At 41.3% G+C, this 21796-nt stretch overlaps 1 protein-coding gene across 1 annotated transcript in view; it reads left to right on the forward strand.

Moving 5' to 3' along the window:
• The first annotated feature begins 2196 nt into the window (after positions 1-2196).
• LOC138265755 (complement C1q and tumor necrosis factor-related protein 9A-like) overlaps positions 2197-21796 on the forward strand; it is a 45380-nt gene continuing 25780 nt past the window's right edge. The window contains exons 1-4 of the mRNA XM_069213764.1: positions 2197-2285; positions 6308-6551; positions 10555-10635; positions 13268-13348. Of these exons, the coding sequence (XP_069069865.1) occupies positions 6317-6551; positions 10555-10635; positions 13268-13348 (397 nt within the window). The 5' untranslated portion in view covers positions 2197-2285; positions 6308-6316. The remainder of the gene's footprint in view (positions 2286-6307; positions 6552-10554; positions 10636-13267; positions 13349-21796) is intronic.

Genomic DNA, 21796 nt, shown 5'->3' on the forward strand with positions numbered 1-21796 from the left:
GTATGCCAATCATGAATAAACCAATCAACAGAATAATTTACACAGAGAGCATATGCACTTTGGCACTGTTTTAGCAGTGGTAAAGTTTCCAGAGTCCAAAAGCCAACAAACACTGGTCAGAAAAATTAGGAGAAAGGAGGCAAAAAGACTGGGGATAACCCTGCAAAAAGGGCCAGGTGCAACCCATACAATTTTAAAACACAATACAATTCAAGCATTACCAATCATCTTCATCATTTTGCAATTTAAAAGATTTAAATATCTAAACATTTCATATAAAACGTATGCAATCACATGATTGTACTCACTTTAAGTGCCCCACCTATTAAGGATGCAATAGCAAAACAAACATGAGCTGAAAGTCAGGATCGCAATTATGATAGAGCCACTTACGCATGTACAAAATTCACAGACTTTAGTACTGGCAAAATAACTTTATGTCACAAAAAGGCATAATAATCACAGAAAAAAGACAAAGAGCGTTTTATCCTGGGGTAAAAATTGATCAGAGTCACAAGGGCCCAAATGTTTCAATCAGTTCACTCAGCTATCCAACCATCTTGAATCTCCCAACCATCTGTCCTTCCTCCCACACATCCATTCATCTACTCAACCATCCACCTCCTAAAATAGCATAAAATGAGTATTCATACAGCAAATGTTTACCATGTGGGAGATTCTTAACGCTGAATAACAGATGTTTGCTAGTACCCAACTCGCTTGTAATCATTTTATCGATTTCATAAGGATGAAAAGCCTAGGGGACTTGGTGGGATTCAAACCATTGACTACAGGGTCAAAGTGAGACCCTGAAGTGGATGCACTTGTCCACTGATATAGGTCACTCAGCTTGTCTAACCCTCCATTGACGAATTTGTCAATCCATTCATTTGATTGTGCCATCTGTCCATTCACACACCTATTCATTTAATCAACTGTCTATCCCTCTTCATACATCTATCTACCCAAGCAAGCTTGCATCCATTCATCTGTCCATCTTCTCAATTAGCCATCTGCTTGTCTATCTACCCACCAATCCAACTTCTCACCTATCTACCAAACACTCACATCAGGTCTTCCTGTTCTGCCCTCTTCCATTCATCTACTCTTCTGCCACTATTCTGAATCCCCTCAATAGTCTGTTCATTTTCTGCCCGTCCATCCATCTATATATACACTGATCTATATTGCTGCCCCGGTATGCACATCCATCCACCCCGTACATATCTATCCGTGCATCTATCCATCCAACTTTTGACGATCCTTCTCTCCAGCGGTTTCTCTTTATAACACTCCACCCGTCCAACCTCCAATCCATCATTTATTTATCAACCTCTCTGTCATCCACATTCTCTCTACCATCCCATCAGCAACCCGTGCGTCTCTCAGCCTACTCGTTTATCCTTCCCGTCCATATAACTATCGTTTTATTCATTTCTTTCTATCCATCCACCATTTCTTCTCCCATCGGTCTTTCCACCCACTCGTCTCTCTTTGTACCTAGCTCTCCATCCACCCAGCTCTTCGTCCACCCGTCTGTTCCTCTAAATGTGATTGTCTGTGGTCTGGAGATACCTTAAAACTGTTCTCCATAGGCCGAGAATTAAAAGCTCGCCTCTGCAAGATAACCCGGAAAATACTCAAAAACGGCAAAAAAAGTCGAGGCCACTGCCCCAAACTCTCCACTAAAAATGAAATCTCTCGTTGGGAGTAACTTTCATTCTAGCCAGTATATTAACCTCTGAAGATACTAAATATTGCATGTGGTGCAGATTTTATTCTGGGAAGGTTTCAGAGATGTGGCTGTACTCAATAAAGAACTTAAACATAAAGTCTCTGTCTGCTTGTCTACCCATCTGGCCTGTCTGTATGTCTGTCTCTGTAGCAGCCTGGCTGTATCCATCTATAAATAAACGTCTATTAGCCGGTGGGCCACTTCGAGATAAGTCACCTGGGAGCGGGGAGTTCTGTGAAAGGGTGGGGTGCTGCCTTTCTTTCTGGGGTGCCTGTGATCTGTGTGTGAATTCAGGCTGCACAAAGGGAAGCTGACTGGGCGGTCTTTTCCCAGCACTAGGATGAAAGGAACCGCTCCTTCCCTGCCAATGACTCCGCTGGGGTTCGGGCGGGCCTGTTGAGCCAGGAGCCCTTTTATCCGTGGAATGGGGTCAGCCTGAATAGTCAGAGTAACTCCCGGGTGGTGGGAGGTATTCACCTGGACGCATATAAGAATACCCATCAGATCGGGCAGACCAAACTCTCCAGCCCCATCTCAAAGGAAGAGCAAGGTAAAAGAGCAAGGTAAGGCCTCCCTCTTTGTGGAATAGATGACGATAGGGGGCTTCCGCGGCGTGTGCACAGAAAAGGGACTCGTGCAGTAGGGAGCCCATATTTCTAAAGACAAAAATCGGGACATTTCACAAAAATAGAAAAGAGACTAAGACTTTACTTCTACCGAGTGTTTAGAATGACAGCTCTCACCAGCATAGAGTTGCGAAGAGGCACAAAGAACATAAGTTACAGGCATGATACTAGCTTTAAAAATTGCATTTTAATTAAATTATTTAGTTATAAAAGCTGATAGCCATCCCTGCTTTGGAAAACATAAAAACGCACCACCCACTGTTTTCTATTGACGCGCTTTTAAAACTAGGACATAAACTACATTTTCGGAAATCTGCCAGGACAGTTGGTGAAAAACCGGGACTGTCCCGACAAATCCGGGAAGTCTGTCACCCTATGGTGGAAGCATGTACTGGCTGGCATGTGTGAGAGAGCAGAGGAAGCCTGCTCGGGCATGCGCGTCAGGAGGACTATCGTGCACGGGCTTAATCCTGAGGTGACCGGAGAGCCTGCTCACAGGCATGTGAATGACGTGCGGGTATGCAGGTCGCATGTGTACTATATGTGTAAGGTAGAGGATTGGTCGTGTGCAGGGCTTGTGGGTGAGCTTGAGTGGAGCCTGCGCACTTGCACCCACATAGGTAAGATCTGAGAAGAGGAGCAACTAGGGCTGTTGGGTGATGGGACTGGCGTGCTTCGAGATGCGAAATGAAAGATTCTGATGAAGCAAAATGCCATGCTGGTTTTAGAAGAGTTGTATGTTGATGTATTGATGTCAACGATATTGAACGACAATAAAATTACATCCGTGACACAGCCCACCACTACATCACCAAGGTAAGTACATACGGTAAGTATATAGTTATTAATCTTAAGTACTCACCTTTGGAGGCAAGTATAGACGGGCTCTTAACTCCGGTTATACTGTATTTATCTTCCAATCGTATAGATAGAGTTAATAATAGTCATTATACACTAACTTTGCCATGTAGCAGATGTAGAGGTGCAATGTTATTGTCAGGCTTTTGATCGCATGTGGTCAAGTGAACCACCACCTTTATAACAGAGCACAGAACTCTGCTGTTTATAGAGTTTGAGGCGACCTATTGCGTGCCACCATCTTGGTTCTTCTCAACATGTTCTCTGCACTTGATATTGTGGACATATATATAACTCCTTTAGTAGTATTAGAATCCTGTCTGCGTCTTCCAACAGTTTATTCTCCTCGAGACTGGCCTTGACCACACCTTCTCCAGTGTTTGCTGGTAGGAGGAGGACGGTCTATGTGGGTTGCCTGTTGCCCAATGTGGCAGTGCCATGTGCTCAGTTCCATGGTTGTGTGATGGATGAGGTGAAGGCATGTTATCTTGGTGAAGTGAGATCTTTATGGAGTCTGCAATGGCGGAGCTTAGGACTTGGATCAGTTCTGGTCGAGGATGCTTCACACTGGTACAACTGCCATGGCAAGACTTGGCAAGACTTGGAGTCCCATGGCCATTTTACCACTGCTGAGTGAAGGCGGGTCTGGTTAAAGTTAGAGGTAGTTTGAAATACTGATAAGTTCCAGTTCTCAGACACAGCCTAGTAATTTTATAGGTTGCATCTTGCCTGTGCAATTCCACGTGAGCAATGCAAAAATGATATTTGCAGCCCCTGAAAAGTGACAGCCAGCAATCCTGCAACTTATATAATAGTATAGAGGAACTAAATTGTTTTGGACTAAAGTGACTCACCTTTCTCACTCTGGAAGTTGTATCTTGAACCTCATTTCAACCAGCCCCAAGTCGTGATTTAAGCACCACTCGGGACTGGGAGTTCTGCTGCTATTACCGCATATCCCAACAGTTGCCCTTTCACAGTGCGCTAGGAAGCATGGCGCAATGTGCCCCATTATGATGCCCAAGCAAAGGCGATGGGCCTGATACCAGGAGTTACTGGACCCCTTGTGGCTACAAGGTGACTAGGATCCCTGTGACGCCAGTGCTTTTCACCCTTACATGTCACATGTTTGAAACATGCAAAATGTCTGCGTGAATCTAAGTGGAAAATTGGCAGGTGCTGATACACGGATTCCTGCAAGTTAATCCCCCAAAACATGCAACCAAGGATATTTTGCTCTCCTAAATTTCCAATGGTATTAGTGACTTGGGGTGGATGGAATGCTGGAGCATTTTCCAGCCCACTAATAATGGGGCCCAATGGGTCAGGGAAAAACAACCCAAAAGGTGGAAAGCCAGGCGTGCAAACTCCAACTGAATGTCATGCCTCATTCCAAGTAGGAAATGGATATATGTCACAATATCGGAGACAAAATGTCAAAGTGCAATAATATTGTATCCAGAATATTGACTACCATAGTATTGTGTAGGTGAGTACATATAGGTAAGTATAAATGTATTTGTCCTAATTCTACATCTATATATCCGGAAGATATTTATATATAGCTACATATATGTGTAGTTAAGAAAAGCATATTGCATGGTGTTTGATTTTATTGTAATTGCTTTCATAGGGCCCATACTACCCCAGAAGAGGTGTTACAGCATTTTGTTTGGCTGGTAACATGCTACTTCATCAAAGACAGGGTTAGTGGTTAATCCATTGTTTCATTCAGATGAAAAAAAACCTGTGTGGAAATTAATGAACTGATTTTAGTTTTGTGCTCCTAAATTGAACCATGCCATGAATTACATCTAAGATTCTTTGGGAGTGAGATTAATTTTGGATTAGTTAGGTAAGGTTAGAGAATAAATTAGAGTTTTGAATTATGCAGCATAATGGAGCACATGCTGTATGGGTATTATTTCAGTATTTTGTAATTGTAAAACCTGTTATTACTGCCTGGACACATATTTCACATCAATGCGACGAGTTCAACCAGTGAATTCCAGCAATCACCATCTAACTAAAAGGTAGTCAGATAACCTCTGCAAAAGGCCTGCCAGAGACAGCACCACGTGTGCGTGCTTTTTTTTTTTAAATAACTGTTGATCATTTTGAGATAGAAGCATTTCTATTGAAATCTGAAAATTATGCAGCAGATGGCGAATAATGTGGCAACGGCACTAAAACCGTAATTATGCAGACAATACAGCAGTTGCAGAATCGCATAATTGCTGTAGCTCTGCATATAAGGACATTGAAGACTTCGAGCAAGTGAAGTCTCCCGTGATGGGGGTGATGTTGTGGTCACTTAAACCCAGGCTGTGTGTGAAGATGACTCTTCTCCTGAACAGTTGAGTGACTAATGGTTAAACAAGTGGACTAATCGATGATGTCACTGGATTCCAAAGAGAATGTGGTTGTACTTACCCTACTTCTGGAAGTGTGGCCAAGAGAAGCCCATAGCTACAACCCACTTCGAGATACATCGTAGTGTAGGTTTATTATTGGGTGAGACTTGCCAATACAGGCATGCAGCTGATGTAAGACAGGACGAGGTTGAAATTCAGCTATACACAAAGCTCCTAATGTATAATTTTAAAAGAAAATAAATAGTTGTGTAGTTTTTCTGTAGCGTTATTAAATGCGTTGTGCCTTTTATGATTGTGCACAGCATAGGCCCTCCCAATTACAGTTTTTCCAATGCTACCATATGGTCAATGGATTGTGGTGTGGCAAGGCGGTATGTTCCCAGAGTATTTGAAGCTAAATATTTTAGGACAAAATATGGTGTCCTAAATAGCGCTTTGTGACCGCAGCAGAATATGATTCTTTCACATTTATCCAAGGAAAATATGTATATGTTGGGTCGCCTTTTTCTCTGCACCTGGGGTCATCATCCCCCAATTCCTTCTCTTTGTTTTGTTTTAATCTCTTTAATGAAAGGATTTTTCGTTGCATATACGTAGAATTATGTTCGACACAAGTACAGAATAATATAGAGGGTATACATGTGGGAACTTGTACAATTGATTCCATTAAACCTTTACCTTGGCAAATGCAAAATATTCCTTCCTTTCCGCAGGCAGATCACATGATGCGTAGGTGGGTCTTTGGTGGTGTCCGGCTTCTCCTGGCCTTTGTCTGTGTTGGAAATGCTTTGCCAAGTTCTTCGACGGCCCCGGTTAGTGTGCTGGACCAAGCAGCCATGTGCCAGGAAGTGCTAAGCAGCAGTCCGACCCCGATGTCTGTGCCCTGGAGCTGCCTGTGCTACTCCTGCAAGGGAACACAGGGTGTCTCAGGGGCCAAGGGTGCCCAGGGAGTTCCAGGTAAGGCGAAGAAAGACGCAGTAGCCTTATGCTACCAAATCACTTTACACCTCGAAAAAGTCTCAGAAAGGCACTAACAAAACACAGCTAAAGGTTTGCTGTGGTTCATTGAACACTAATCGGAACCCCCCCATAACTTCGCAGGTTATGGTATGCAATGAACAGTGCACACTACGGGGCAGATTTAACAGTTCCTAGTGGCTCCTTGTGCCACATGAGCATCATTTTTTAACGCTAATGTGGCCCAAAGAAGCCAAAAGTGCTGTGCCAAATGTACAAAGTGGAGCAATGCATCCATTGCGCCACTTTGTAACCCTTTGCGCTACATTAGGTCTGCGCCAGGAATAATGTATGCAAAGGGGGTGTTCTCCCGTTAGGGGGGCCGACAAAATGGCTCATTTTTTTTTGGCACTTTTAACGCCTGCTTAGAGCAAGTATTAAAAGGAGGCACACCATTGTTTACAATGGCCTCAATGTGCTTTGCAAGATTAGCATCAACTTTTTTTTACGTTAATCCTGCAAAGCTCCGAACTGGCGTTAAAGATTTTGACGCTAGTTCCCTCACTACAGTCATGGCGCACCGTCACTTAGATATGGCGCACACATGGTGGCGTTAGAGGGGGCACTAAAGAGCACAAGGAAAGTGGCGCTGCAGTGGGTGCAGTACCACTTTTCTTAAATCTTGGGGGGGGGGGGGGTGAGTTATGAAGTGTGTTGTTTGTCAGTGCATACAATAACAGGACATTTCTGGGGTTTTCATGTTTGCGTGAATGAACCATAACTAACCTTTACCTCTTTTCTTTCAGTGAATATATTTACTGAAAAATAATACAGTTAAAAATAATTTATGGTTCAGTGAACCAAGAGGTTTATTAGACCTGAAATTCTCCAGTTATGTGTGCAAAACACTCCCTAACTCAGGGCAACCGCATTTTTTTGATTTTCGTAAATAAGCTTTTTTCACATGCCATCCATGAACCTAGTATGTGCTGTGCATTGCATACCTTAAATAGAGAATTCCTGTTTTTTCAGATTTGTGTTCACTAAACCATAACTAACCTTTAACTCTGTTTTTCAGTAAATGTCATGCTTTTTTATATTGTCCACATTCATCTGCCATGTACCCATTATTTACTGTGCACAGCTTTCAGCCACACCCCTTAGTCAATCTTCCTTGACCATGCACAGTGAAGGTTAGTTGCATCATCTCCCTGGCCTTACACTAGGCTTAATTTGCAGTCTGCCAAATTGAATATTTTTGTGACTCTCCGGTGGTGCTGTGCAGTGCGCCACATTTGCAAGGCGGCGCTAAGCCCCAGGGGTGGCGTTGGCATGGCACAACGAGGGGGAATACTTTTATTCCTCCTTGTTTTTGCTTTTTGCATGTGTGCTGTATTCTACATCACACATAGAAAGAACAAAAGACCATGAATTCATGTTTATGTGGAGGAAGGTGTCATTTCCTGCACATAAACAATCGTTCAAAAATGATGATTTGCTACTTTTATGTGTGCTGCATTCTGCAGCACACATAGAAGTGCCAAATTTCCATTGTAGATTGTTTATGTGCAGGAAGGGACACCTTCCTGTACATAAAAAATCAACCCCCTCAACATAGACACCCTTGCACTATGGTGCAAGGGTGCATGCGTTGGCAGCTAAGTTTAGCGCAGGGGGAAACACAGGGGTGCACTGTATTTAGTAAATACAGCACATGCCTGCATTTCTAAAGTGAAGCAGTGCAGCGCTGCAAATCTTGGTGTAGCTCTGCTCTGCGCCACTTTTTAATAAATGTGGCCCTTTGTGTCTCTTGCTAACTACCTGACATATTGGTGCAGATTCATCAAACAATGTCAAAATTATAACCAAATTAAACTTTTATCACCCCCTCTTTTATTTTCCCATTCTTTTCACAAAACCTGCCATACCAATAGAAAACTAATCCTTCCAAGTTCTGCCAGATTTTGTGTAGGTTCATTACAAAGTCCCAAGGTTATCAGCCAATTACCACTTTTATGCCTGCCCCTTTTTAGCGACCTCTTCCGTTGGTCAGTGGTAAAAATAGACCCTCAAAATAGAGGGCTCTCCCTGCAAAGTACATGGAGGGGGCCCCCTCCAGATTCAATCAAGAGTTCTCTGGCCACGGTACTGTGCTGAGGGGGCCCCAATAGCTCGGGCCTTCCCCCGCACTGCAGGGGATGCGGGGGTCTATGTTCCGCATTGTTGTCGGTGGATCTACATCAATCAAATTATCAAAAGTTTTGCAACATACTTAGGGCCTAGTTACAATCTTGGCAGAGGAGATTACTCGGTCACAAACGTGACGGATATCCCGTCCGCCAAATTACAAGTTCCATGGGAAATAATGGAATTTGTAATACGGCGGGCAGTATATCCATCACGTTTGTGACAGAGTAATCCCCTCCGCCAAGGTCGTAATCAGGCCCTAAGCGTCTGCAACATTTCATGCACATTTGTTGAATGTTGCAAAAGCTATAAGCAAATCAAACAATGGATTTTCAAATGACAAGATTTACAAAAGTGTTAACCCCATACAAATCCACCTAGCACCTTTTTCAAACGCTAACATTTCAAAAACTACTGAACGATTCTACACCAAAACATGAAAAGCACATTTTCTTGTCAAAATTGAAAAAACTTTTATGCTAAGTTTGGTGTAAATATTTTCAACAGTTTTCCTGTAGCTGTGAGCAAACTTTTGTATAGGAGCTAAAATGGGAACATACATTTATTTGACACTTCATTCATTTGTTTTTACAGAACCTTACATGCCTATGCTAAGGGAAAGGCTAATTTGGTGCAAATGTCATTCCAATGGAAAGTGCAGATGAATCATAACTACACTGTGGTGGATGCCACTGTCTAACACCCATGGTTTTGCAGAGAACTCACATTATCAGCCCCATTACAAGAATATAAAAAATAAAAGCACCCCTGCATTCAAACATCATCGTAAAAACAGAAATTCAAACACCTCACCTCATCTCAGGTACCATGCTACACACTCCCAGGAGGAAATCACAGTAGAACTTATGGTACCAGCAACACCACAGGTATTCCCAGGTGGAAAATACCTTCAAGTACGATATGATATCAGCAGCCCCACTGAGGCATAATATACCTATGATTCACCTAACCAGCACTGCTTCCTACACGGCTAAAAGGAAAACACCACAGACTATGACCTAGGCAGCCCAACAGCAAGTGCCCCAGTAAGAAAACACTTGATTGTAGGATCAGACTCAAGACTCTGCAAAGAAGGCTCTGGGATCATATTGAAGCCCCAGGGTCCAAATCTCTAAGCACACCTGAAGAATTACCTTGGGGAACGCATAGTGGTAGATTTGCCAACAGATAACCACCTGACACATGCGGTCAGTCAATTTCTTGACTTATTTTGACAGACAACTGTACGTGGCCTAGACATCAGGCAGTATTCGCTATACACAGTATGTATGACACAGTTGCTTTTGGTATCAGCAGGTTTTCTCCAAAGCTCATCCTAATAAGTGAATCTCAGAACGTCACCTTCATCCTCAACACCCTAAGGCAGAGGTCTCCAAACTTTTTAATGCCACGCACCCCCAGTTGAAAAATAAAAATCACTGGGCCCCCCTTCAGAATGTTTTACAAATATTTTATAAAGATGGCAATGTTTAAATATGTCTAGATATATTTAAACATTGCAGATAAGAACTGTTGCCATTTTAAAAATGCAACAACATGTTTCTGCTTAAAACAAAACACTGTTATCTGTGAAATGCTTCTTTTGGCCAGAGCCTGGCGCCCCCCCGGGATCACTTGAGGCCCCCCTAGGGGGGGGCTTGCACCCCAGTTTGAAGACCCCTGCCCTAAGGGAATTCCATTGAAAGAGCACCCCTCACCCTCTCATTTGCGTATCTTTGCTTCATACCTCTCATTGTCCTTGCCACTATTTTCTCATGTTTTAAGTGACTGTCTTACTCTCCTATTCCCCTTACAGGTAGTCCTGGAAGTCCTGGCATGAGAGGTGCAAAAGGAAGCCCAGGAGCAGCAGGGCTCCAAGGACTGCAAGGACCAAGAGGTGAGAAAACAGATTCTTCTATTCCAAAATTCTAAATCTAACTTTTTTCATGGGAACAGTCATCACCAAATATTATAGTAACACTTTAATTACATTACCAAAGTGCACTACTATCTCAAAGGGCTCCCTTGATATTGATTAATGGATAGCATCGTACAGCTTCCATGTCTACTGCATAAACAAGGATTCAGGGCCTTACTTATAAGGTCTGTAAGGCCTTGCAAAACTTCTACTGATCTGCCATAACACATAGATGCTCAGGGAGCGAGTCCCAGAAGAGAGTGGCTGGATTGGTAAAGCTCTTTCCCAACTTAATTTATCTGAAAGAGAAAACTGTAACAGTGCTCCTGGAATCATTCCTCTAGACTTGTAATATCGATTTGCACAATGTATCCTGCATTTCTTATCAGCAAGGGCAGCTTAATGACAGATCAAAAAATATGCATAAAACATCTTTAGACAAGAAAAAATCAGTGAAAGGACAGAGAATGTCCCCCCTCTCTTCTAGATAAGTGCTGCTGATCCGTGGGAAACGGGTATGGCTTACATTCTCTATAACGACGATACGACGCCCATGGGCATAGAGGGGCCTGCATTTCCTCTAATCAAGGATATCCCATCTATCGGAATAGGGAGTGATCTACATCATTCTCTTGACCAAGGGCAGATCAGGGATGGGGAAAGACAATGGCTGTATTTCCTATAAGGACAACAAGAAAGACATGGGAATATAAAGTATCCTAGGTTTTCTCTAATCAGGCACTGCCCAGGAATGCACTATGGGATTGACCTGTACCTTTAATCCGAGCACATTTTGATTTCGGCATGGCAAATGACCTGTGAGTCTCTTCATAAAAAGCCCTTCTTCTCTGTATAAAAAGAAGGATCTGTACTAGTTATCTTTATTGACCCAGCCCAAGGTCAATGTAGTGAAATGTATCCTTGACCTTGACTTACCTACTTCGGGGAATGGAGATCCATATCTATATTTACTCCAAGGTGAGAGTACTCTGGGTGGGAGTAGGTGGCCTCTCTACCTGAACATAACTGACATCAACCTGCATATATAAATACTTGGGTATCTCACTCCGACTGACCCTTCCATAGGCATATACAATTATATCTGCATCCTTAGTGGAGTGCTCACCTGGCATAACATCTTACTTGAGCAGCTGATCTTGGCTAACTTTGGAATCAGGTAGTAAGACTGGCTTGTGCATCTAATATTTGCAAACCCTTTGCAAACCCTTACCCAGTTACAAAGAAGGATCTTGGTATCTGGTTCTCAGTGACCTGGTGACAGGATCTAGCCTATGCCTCTAACAATGTAGGATCTATTCCCAGTCACACAGGTGATGTGGTACTGCAATATCAAATTTTAAATACTGTGTCACAAATATACTGTAACAAAATGATGATAACCATAATAATGACAAATTAAGTATATATCGGTAAGTATAGGTTTACTCCACTTAACTTCACATATGTTTACCGTCCTACAGGCAATGTAGATGTGGTGCTAAAAATTGTAAATCTACCAATACATACTTGTCTCCACAATGATTTGGTAGTAGATATTTGTCCTACAACATTCTTGTAGCACAATATTTCTGTAGGTGATATTCTACACAGAAGCCCCTCATACTGGTTGAACGTTTTTTGGGAACACAGGCAGCTTGGTGTAGTCAGTTCTAGCTGATCCTACTCTGAGTAGAGAACATCTGTTATATGCAATACTGTCTGACCCTGCTTCATCCACGGAGAATGTCTTTTTGTCTGATACGGGCTGACCCTCTGTCTGCTCACTGCGAGTGACTTGTATATCTGATATTGACTGATCCTGCTTGCTAGAGAATGACTTGTGTATGTAATACGGGATGATCCTTATCCATCCCCAGAAAGTGTCTTGTGTATCTGATTTCAGCTAATATGTGTCTACCCACAGAGAATGGCAAGTTTATCTGAAAGACACTAATATTGCAGTGGGTACATAGGATGACTTATGTAGCTCACATTGACCGATCGTGCAGTGGTTACAGAGAATGAATTGTATACCAATTACAGGCGATCTTGCTACATACACGGAGACTAATGTTTTTATCTGATGCTATCTGATCTGGCTACATGTACTGATAGTGACTTATGTATCTGATGTTGGCAGATCCTGCTATAGGAACAGGAAATAATCTGTATGTACAATATTCACTGATCTTGCTCCGCCCTCGGAGAATTGCATTTATATCCAATACTGACAATTCTTCTGATGGTCACAGGAGATGACAAATGCATCTGATTCTGACTTACACTGCTGTGTATCGTCCAGGCTGACCATTTCTTGAGTTGGGAATGAAGTGTGTTCTGGCTAATTCTATGCTGGAAATGAACTTACCTGGGTCTTCTTTGCAAATTCTAACCTACACATCCAGTATTAAGTGATTGGAGAAAAAAACTTTAATTGAATCACGGCAGCATCTGTTGTTAGCATGGAAAATAATGAGCCTCAGTTTAAGTTCTGCAGTGATGGGGTGGCCATCACTAAATGATTCAGAAATATAACAATTATTATAAATTCTTGTTCAAGTTTTTCTCAAAAATCACTAATCCCTACTTTCCCTCCCACGTTGTGTTCCAGGCTTCAAAGGAGCGGCAGGAGAGCCAGGAGAAAAGGGACCACCAGGAAACATAGGGATGAGAGGAAATACTGGAGAGAAAGGTGAGCTAGGATGATGTCAGAGAAGGGTGGTTGCAGTTGAGCACGTTAATAGATGTCCTATGGTGTATTTGACTATTCCAACGAAAACTTCCCCACCAGTGAAACAAAGTGGACCGTCTGCATTAAGAAGGCATCATAAAAAATAAAGTGCAGGACCAAAAGTTTTTTTTAGGTGACTGTCGCTGGTGCTGACTAATGCCAAGGCTGCCAGTAAGCAAGGCTGCCTAGTTTTTCTTCCCCAATGCACTTCCTGTCTTATCCTGCTTCCCAGTTATTTTCATTCTGTCCTTCTTCTTTTGTCAGTATTTTCTTATCTTTTGCTTCTTCCTGATTTCTCCTGCGTAGCTTTTCTCTTTCCTACTCTGGGCCAAAGTGTGATGATAAAAAATAAGCCTGGGTCCCACAAATTCGTGGTGGTGCCCACCACATAACCACATACAGCCGCCTGCACAGACTAAGCACTACACAGACTAAGCTCTGGGACTGACTACTGTTCAGTCTGTTCGTCATGTACCCAAATTCAATAGCTTCATTTTCTTCTTCATTCACCCATATAATTCTACAAGATTTGCTTAGATTCCACATGGTTGTACCACTTGTCTACATTTACACCATTCAAAACCCTGGGCGGGGCGTCTGGGCTTAACACTAAAATCCCCTTGCTCACACAACTAACCTTACTTAATGGATATCAGGCTCACAGTTTGTTTCTTCCTTGGTGTCTTAGGTATAGTATGTCTCAATCAGAGTTAGTGGTTGACCAAGGCAAATATCACTTTTAGGGCTCAAGTATTGTCTGGACTGGTGGGCAACACGTAAATCTGTTTTTACCAAGTTATCCATCCAAGCGTTAAACTAGCATTTCCACAGAAACTATCCAAGTTCGTTCATTTTAGTCTCATACATTATTATCTTGGCTTTCTTTGTCTTTCTTGCCACTCTTGAAAGTCTCAATGAGACCTTCGACCTGAACGCAGTTTTTCAATAATCTCAGGCCACTGTCTCGCTTCTGTTCCACCTAGGCTTGCAGGTTGGTCCAGAGTTTCAATTTATCAACTTTTCATTAACTATTCCTCTTCATGCTCTTACCCATAACAGAGAAAATTAGCCTCAAAATAAGGTGTGCACCCTTGATATTGAGTGGGGAACATTGTATGACCTTAATATCATGGACAATATTAAAAGGGGCAAAATATTGAAAGGTAAGTATTTATAGAATTTCTTTACTTAACCCCACATATATGTTCCTTGACAATATAGATATATCTTCAAGGTAGATGTGGAGTTAAGATCTAATAAATCTATATTTTGTCTAAATGTGCTTACCTTCCTATATTTTGTCCATCAATATTTTATTTTAATATGGTATCACAGTATTCCTATTCTCAATATTCAGTAGTGCAATCTTAAATCAAAGGTTCCCTATTGTAACCTATCACAGAAACTAAAAAGAAAATGAGAATTTGTTTTCTGGGCCTAATTGTAACTCTCCCATTATTTTCTCAGATGTAGTTTTATCTTTTTTACATTCATGGTTGTCACTCCTAGGTCCACACACCCCTCCCTCCACAATTATTTTAACCTTAATATTTTTTTGCGTTCCATACAAAAATAATAAACCATATTTATACATATGAAGAAGTTCATCTATCAAACAAATGCGCGGCAATATTTTTACTGTACCTAATGTAATTGTTGATTAACTCAAGGCAAAGGCTAATTACACTCTTGATTATGCGATTATAGAAATATAAACTTGAACTCTTACAACACTTAATGGCATATTCACAGACTTATGCAATTAAAGTAAATCAAGCCAGTTACACATTCAGAAATGGGTTTATGTGTTTCTTAATGCACAATCCTTTTCTAGATAAACGTTTTCATTTAAATTATGGCAGTGTCAGACTTCCATGGTGTAGTAATCAGTGATCCAGCAGTGAGCATTTGAACAAACAGAAATTGACAATTGCCTAAAACTAGAGCTGTTTAGAAGCAGTGCCTACCAAGATAGTCAATGGCCGAGGAGTAATCACCCGTTCAAAACAATATATAATATATCTAAAAATTATATTACAAATGTTTCTATAACTGGGTAGAATGAAGCACTATCTTTATGCTGTAGGATATCTCTACCAGCAAGAAGGGTGGTCGGACCATTTTGCAAAGGAAAAAAAAACAAGCATTGGTGTTTTGCCCGTGAAACCTATTGGCTTTGTTAGTGCTTGTTTTTTATTCTCATTTGAACTAGCTACCAGGAATGGGCATGCATCGGGGTCTGCTCCTTTTGAATTATTTTCCTACGTTTTAAGAAATTCCATTCAAGAATGGCCACCACAGTTGTGCTTACCTCCATGACAGCCACCTTTGAATGAAGTTTCCTAAAGTATAAGAAAAGTAATTGAAAGGTGTCCACTGCGGATCTGCATGCATCTAAGGAGGACATCTTTTAGTGTATAAGATATTAATGCACAAAAATAAATTGAACAATCGCTGCTGTGATTGTGCATGCATCTACAGTGACTATTTTTGAATGGGATTTCTTAAGTTATAAAAAAATGCATTGAATAATGGCTGTCATCAGTACTTAATTTGTGCTTGTTGTTTCCGGTGCTGAGCACTGGCACTTATTTTTGAGGGCCGGGCGTATTCTTCTGCCTCAAGCGTTTGCTGCGAGCAAAAGACACATATGGGAAAAACGGAGGAAGGGGAAAAAACGAAAAAGCGTCACAAAGGGAGAAATTAGAAAGCTGCAAGAGTGAGTTGAAGGGGCAGCGAGTGGCTTTATATGGATTGACGAGGCCCAACAAAGGTTTCAGGATTACGCCTCCTCAGTATTCCATGTTCACCAATTTAGTTGCAGCAGCCGCATGTTTAAGAGGAGGGCTTTGGGCACCGTCACCTTTTTATTTACAAATTAAGCACTGCCTGTCATGCATGAGTGCGAACTCGCACACAATGGTGGGCAACTTTGAATGGTTAAGCCCATTTTAGGAGGGCCACCCACCAATCATGCTGAGGTCTGGGGCTCTATTTGGGGTATCTATTGGGGGTTAATAAGGAAGGGGAATGGAGGAGGAAGAGGAGCATGTAAGGTTCGATGTCACCGGTGGAAGGATACATCACCCAATCAAAACACTGTGAGTCCAAAACTGTCCTGGGAAGGACAAACACAGGAATAGAAAGGAAGCAATCAATTTGAGAGCAGAGTGAAGTGAGAAGGACTAGAAAGCATGAGTAGTATTTGAGAGGTCATCAGTGATTACATGAATGATGTTATGTAACATGTCATGAGTGATGTGATATTTGAAGTGATAAGCAGAACATGACAAGCTACAGTTAGCTTAGTAAACTATAACTAGTGAATTTCAGTGATTGGTTGGAAAAAAAAGTTTTTTCTATTTTCAACACCTAACTATAACCTCACTTTAACCTTCGGTATTTAGTGAATTTCTGTCTTTTTTATCATATTCAACTAACTCTCCTACTGTACATGGCCTTGTGGCTGAAAGCTCTGCTCCACACCCCTCCTTGGGTGACCAAGCACCTGCTGTTCTCCGATGTAGGCCATGGACAGTGGACGTTAGCCACAGGGTCTGTCCTCTGGCCAGGACCTATTCCCATTTCCCTGCTGCATATGACCACCCCCTTCAGAGGGCACACTCCTCGCTGTGCACAGCCTTTGGATCACGGATAGCTTTAGCACTGGTGGTGTCCAGTGCGACAATCTTTATTGGTGCTCTGACCACTCATACCAGTGTAGGGTGTCAGAGCACTTTATTTCACACACAGTATACAGAGACAATGATTCATACATGTGTAAATCAATGTATAGGAATTGTAACGTAAGTCAAAGAGCACTACAAGGTGTAGAGGTCACATTTCATCCATACTGGTAGGCAGTATACTTTGAGAGTGCTTGGTGTGGAGAATCACAAACTCAGGATTTAAAACGTGACACAGCGGTTGGTGTTGGCTTTACTAAAAAGAATGTTCTTTATAACAGCATTAGGAAAATGAAAGATAGGGACAAAACATAATGTTGTCACATATACTTTACAGTTTGCATGCAGCTCTTTGATGACAGTTCGTAGCTCATTGTGCTATATCAGCATTGTAACATTTGAACTGCATGTAACAAAAGCATCTCTGTGACAAAAGCAGTAACCCACTGAGTTATCTATATAATAAACAAATTGTGTTCTGCATGATACACATGCTTTGCTGCAGGATTATTAACTCTCCGTGCTACTTTATGACAAGTCAAATCTGCAACTAGACAAAACTCCGACCTCTCTCCAGCAGGTAATAGAATCACAAGACTTATCTTGACCTTTTTATTGTTGCCTGAAAATTGCTGGGCACACAAAGAATTTTGCAGCAGGTACTTTTAAACCCATAACACATGGTCGGCCCCCAGTGCTGTGACACAAGTTGCACCACCCTAAAGCTGGCCCTGCATTGGATGTGCACAGCGAGGGGTTGGCCGCAGGGCACAGTCTTTGGACAGGCCTTCCCCCAAATCCCCATCCACGGCCAAACCTCCATTATATGCGACCTACATGTCTAGGATTTTCTCTGTCATTCCACATTCTTTGGGTGTGTCCTTTAGCTGAAGATTACAGAAATGTTTAGACTATTATTATACTACATATGACTGATTAGAGGTTGGTTAGGACTTTAGCTTTGAACCACTACACTACTCAATTTTTGTGGTAACCACATGATTAAGTGGGTGCTTCATGTTCTTTGCTTGCTCCGAACAATGTAAAACTGTTTCTGGGATATGGTCCTCTAACGTGTGGTGCCCTAAGGATGGTTATAGTAGTTACTAAGTTCATATTCAGCACCAGCAAGTGTAGAATTGGAACCTTGATGGAGCTGAAACTGGTCACCAACCACTAGTTTAGCAGTGGCTTTATAAAAAGTGGACACAGGAACTTTGACTTAATGTTGGCCGAAGGAAACGATAATTACTATAGGTTTGGATTCACATTTTAATTTTGGTTAGAGGATTAGGTGTTTTATCAGATTGTACTAGTTTCGAATCACTGAGCTAAACCCTGCCCCCTTGAATAGGACCGCTCTAAACATCGAAAATAGTCTGCCACATCTATAGAGATAAAAGTCACATGCAGAACAAAAGACTCTGCTGGTCAGGAGTGTAGCATGATTCTACTCCCTCTACCCCATGGAGTGCGGTGTTATGTGACATGGTGTTTGTATGGTATCCTATATGGGTGCTGTATGGTGCCATACTGAATGCAGGATGACATCATCTAGCTACAAGAAGACCTTACTTGGGGATGTCTGAGTGCGATCATATTCACCTGTATAGATGGAACAAACCCACCCTTAATACCTTACAGAAGAGCCTATGAAATGCAAATGTCCTATTCAGAGGAGTGCTTGATTTGTTTCCTCTCAGTTTACAGTTTACAGGTGTTTACTCGCATGGTGTTGCAGTTATCTATGATTTGTTTAAAACTCCATCCTGGAACAGTTTCCCTCATCAGAGATGAATTCTCATTTTTCTAAAACAGGAGATCAGTAAAAGCAATACATTCAACTTCTACTTTTTTGTGTATAACATGCCCTAGACAGCCATGTATAACAATTAGCAGTTTCCACAGTTTCCACAGTTTTCCAATAGTGTATTATTTCCTGCCTTGCTAAAAATGTATTTTGTTTCCTGGTTGTTTGATTCACTTGGTTCTCTTGTTCTCCAGTTAACCAAACATATGACTCAAGGGGTCAAAATATAATTTTCAGTGTGCATATCTAATTAGTAGGTGCACTTACGTAACCCCAGTAGGGATGGAGGAGACAGCTGCTATATATCCTATGTGTTCTCAAGGCTGTTATTTAACACCAGATTTGGACAGCCCATCTGGAATTAGATATCTGCACTTCGTAGCAGTGCCGGCTTTAGCACTGGTGGCGCTCGGTGTGACAATCTTTTTTGGGCTCTTTTCCCCAGGAACGCCACCTCGGATTCCCTCATTACAACCTGGCAAAAGTGCCCCTCATTGCCCACTGACATTTCGAGTACCTCAGGACTCAACCATATGTTTCACTAATTGTATTTGGAGCTTCTGATATCCCTGATATTTGTTGGCCTAGGAATAGTCATTATTAAACATGCTGATGATATACTCCCGCATCGCAGTGTCTAGTCTGAATTTAATTAGTACCTGTGCCTTCTTAAGTAAAGCATTCTACTACTTCAGATTATTAGAAAGTCAACTGAAAAATGTTGATACTGTCATGGAACATCCTAATCATCTGATGAAAGCCAGATGAGGATTATCTTTAAATCTATATGTATAATGCAATGGGTATTTAATGCCCGCAGCCCCTAGTTTTTGCACAAGAAATTCCTTAAGTGTGCCTACAGTAGAGCATTGATAGTTTCCACCCATTTTCTCTTTAAAGTCCCTTAACTCTAATATTAAATGTTGGAAGGAAGAGCTTTTAAAGTGCTGGGTGCCTAATTCTGGAATGTCATTTTTGAGATTCTTGAAGAATCAAATCATCTTATATCTGGCAAACTTGGATTGCCATTAAATTAATTTGCCTCTTTGTACAGTGGTTTCTCCTTAATCTTCTTGGCCCAATAACAAGAGACTCTTTAAGAATGTATAATAAGAATAAGAATACTACTACTAATAATAATAACAAAACAATGATTATTATCATTAACAATAACAATATTAATATTCATAATCACAGGGATGCCAATTATTATTATTATTATTATTATTATTTATATTATTAGTAGTAGTAACAATAGCAATTATCATAATCATAATCATAGTGATGGCAATTACTATTATTATTATTGTTATTACCATTATTATTGTTGTTATTAATATTACCAGAGAGCTCTATGGGGAAAAGTGTCCAATGACAAGAGACTCTTTAAGAATGTAGCATAATAATAAGAATAACAATATTAATAATAACAATACTTCCAATAATAATAACACTTTAATAATAATAATAATAATAATAAACACTGATAGTCATAATTATTAATGACACTGCTAATAATAATATCAATAATAATAATAACAGACACAATAATAGTAATACTACTACTAATAATAGTACTACTAACAATATTAATACGTGTTATTGTTATGAATTTTATTATTATGATTATTATTATTGTTGTTGTTGCTGTTGTTGTTTTTGTTGTTGTTGTTATTACCATAGAGTTCTAGGGGGAAAGTGAACTGGGTATAAGGAATAGAAACAGGCATTCATCTGTGCCCACAACTTTCTGGGCTTAGCTATAGGTTGTGTGGTGGCAGCATGCACTAGTAGAAGTGACAATGGCTGCTTTCTTGAAGAGACAGGAGGAGGCTTCTCGAGGTGAAAGAAAGGCCTGCTGCTTCCTAAACGCACTTCGGAAAACACAATGGGAACTGTAGAGAAGTAAACTGGGAGCACAACAAAGAAAACATCAGCTCTGTAGAAGGGCAAAACCTAGACTGAGCAGAAGTTAAGGGTACAAGGATATTGTGAAAGGTCACATCTTACCTTAAAAGCCCAGTGGGACAATGTGATGATTTGGGTGCACTATATGATATGGCTTTGGGGCCATATTGTGCAGTACTCACAAATACCGCAAATACCATCTTGGGTACAGTCGGGCTCCTTTACTTAACGTCACACTCAACCCTTGGTATCTGTGCGAGCAGTAAGGCTTAGCAAACAAACTATGTGTAAGGCATTTAACAGCACTAAACAAAGAAATAGGAAAGCAATGAAACACAAAAGAAAGAAGGCACCAATTTATAAAAATAGATTATATTTTTATGAATTTTGAGAGACCTTGATGACCAGAATACACTAGAGGGTTCTGGAGATACAGATTTCTTAGAATATTATCACTTTTAAATGCAACCGCAAACAAGCATTCGTCAACAAAAAGTTTGGTAACTTCTCAAAAGTTTTAAACAGTTAGGCCACTGTGACCCAGATTGGACAACCAGTTTTGGCAGGAGAAAGGTCTAGGGGGGCAGAGTGGACACTTTGGACAGTTACCTGGCCACCAGAGCTTTTTTGAAGCAAATTACAAAATCTAAACTTTACAGGACAACCCCCATAAATGGTAATACAGTAGTGTGGTCCTGATGCTCAAAGTATGCTCCGTTTCTGTTGCGGTCGATGGACGTGTCTCTGTGGCTGCTCTTTGGTCCACAGTTGAATTGGGCGAGCCTGGTCACAGAGATCGGGGTCCCTCAAAGTTTTCCACGTTGCTTTAGCAGGCCAGCAAATTCTGGGCTACCGGTCAATCTGCACAGCAGTTGGTGTGAAATCCTTATGTGGGGCCTAGTGTCCCTTGGGTGCAACAAATCTGGACTTGGATAGCACTCCTGGGGCAGGCAGACCCGGGTGCATCTTTTGACTGTTTCAGATTTGTCCTCTTGGCATGGATGT

This window comes from Pleurodeles waltl, chromosome 11 (assembly GCF_031143425.1).
Source record: "Pleurodeles waltl isolate 20211129_DDA chromosome 11, aPleWal1.hap1.20221129, whole genome shotgun sequence".
NCBI lineage: Eukaryota > Metazoa > Chordata > Amphibia > Caudata > Salamandridae > Pleurodeles > Pleurodeles waltl.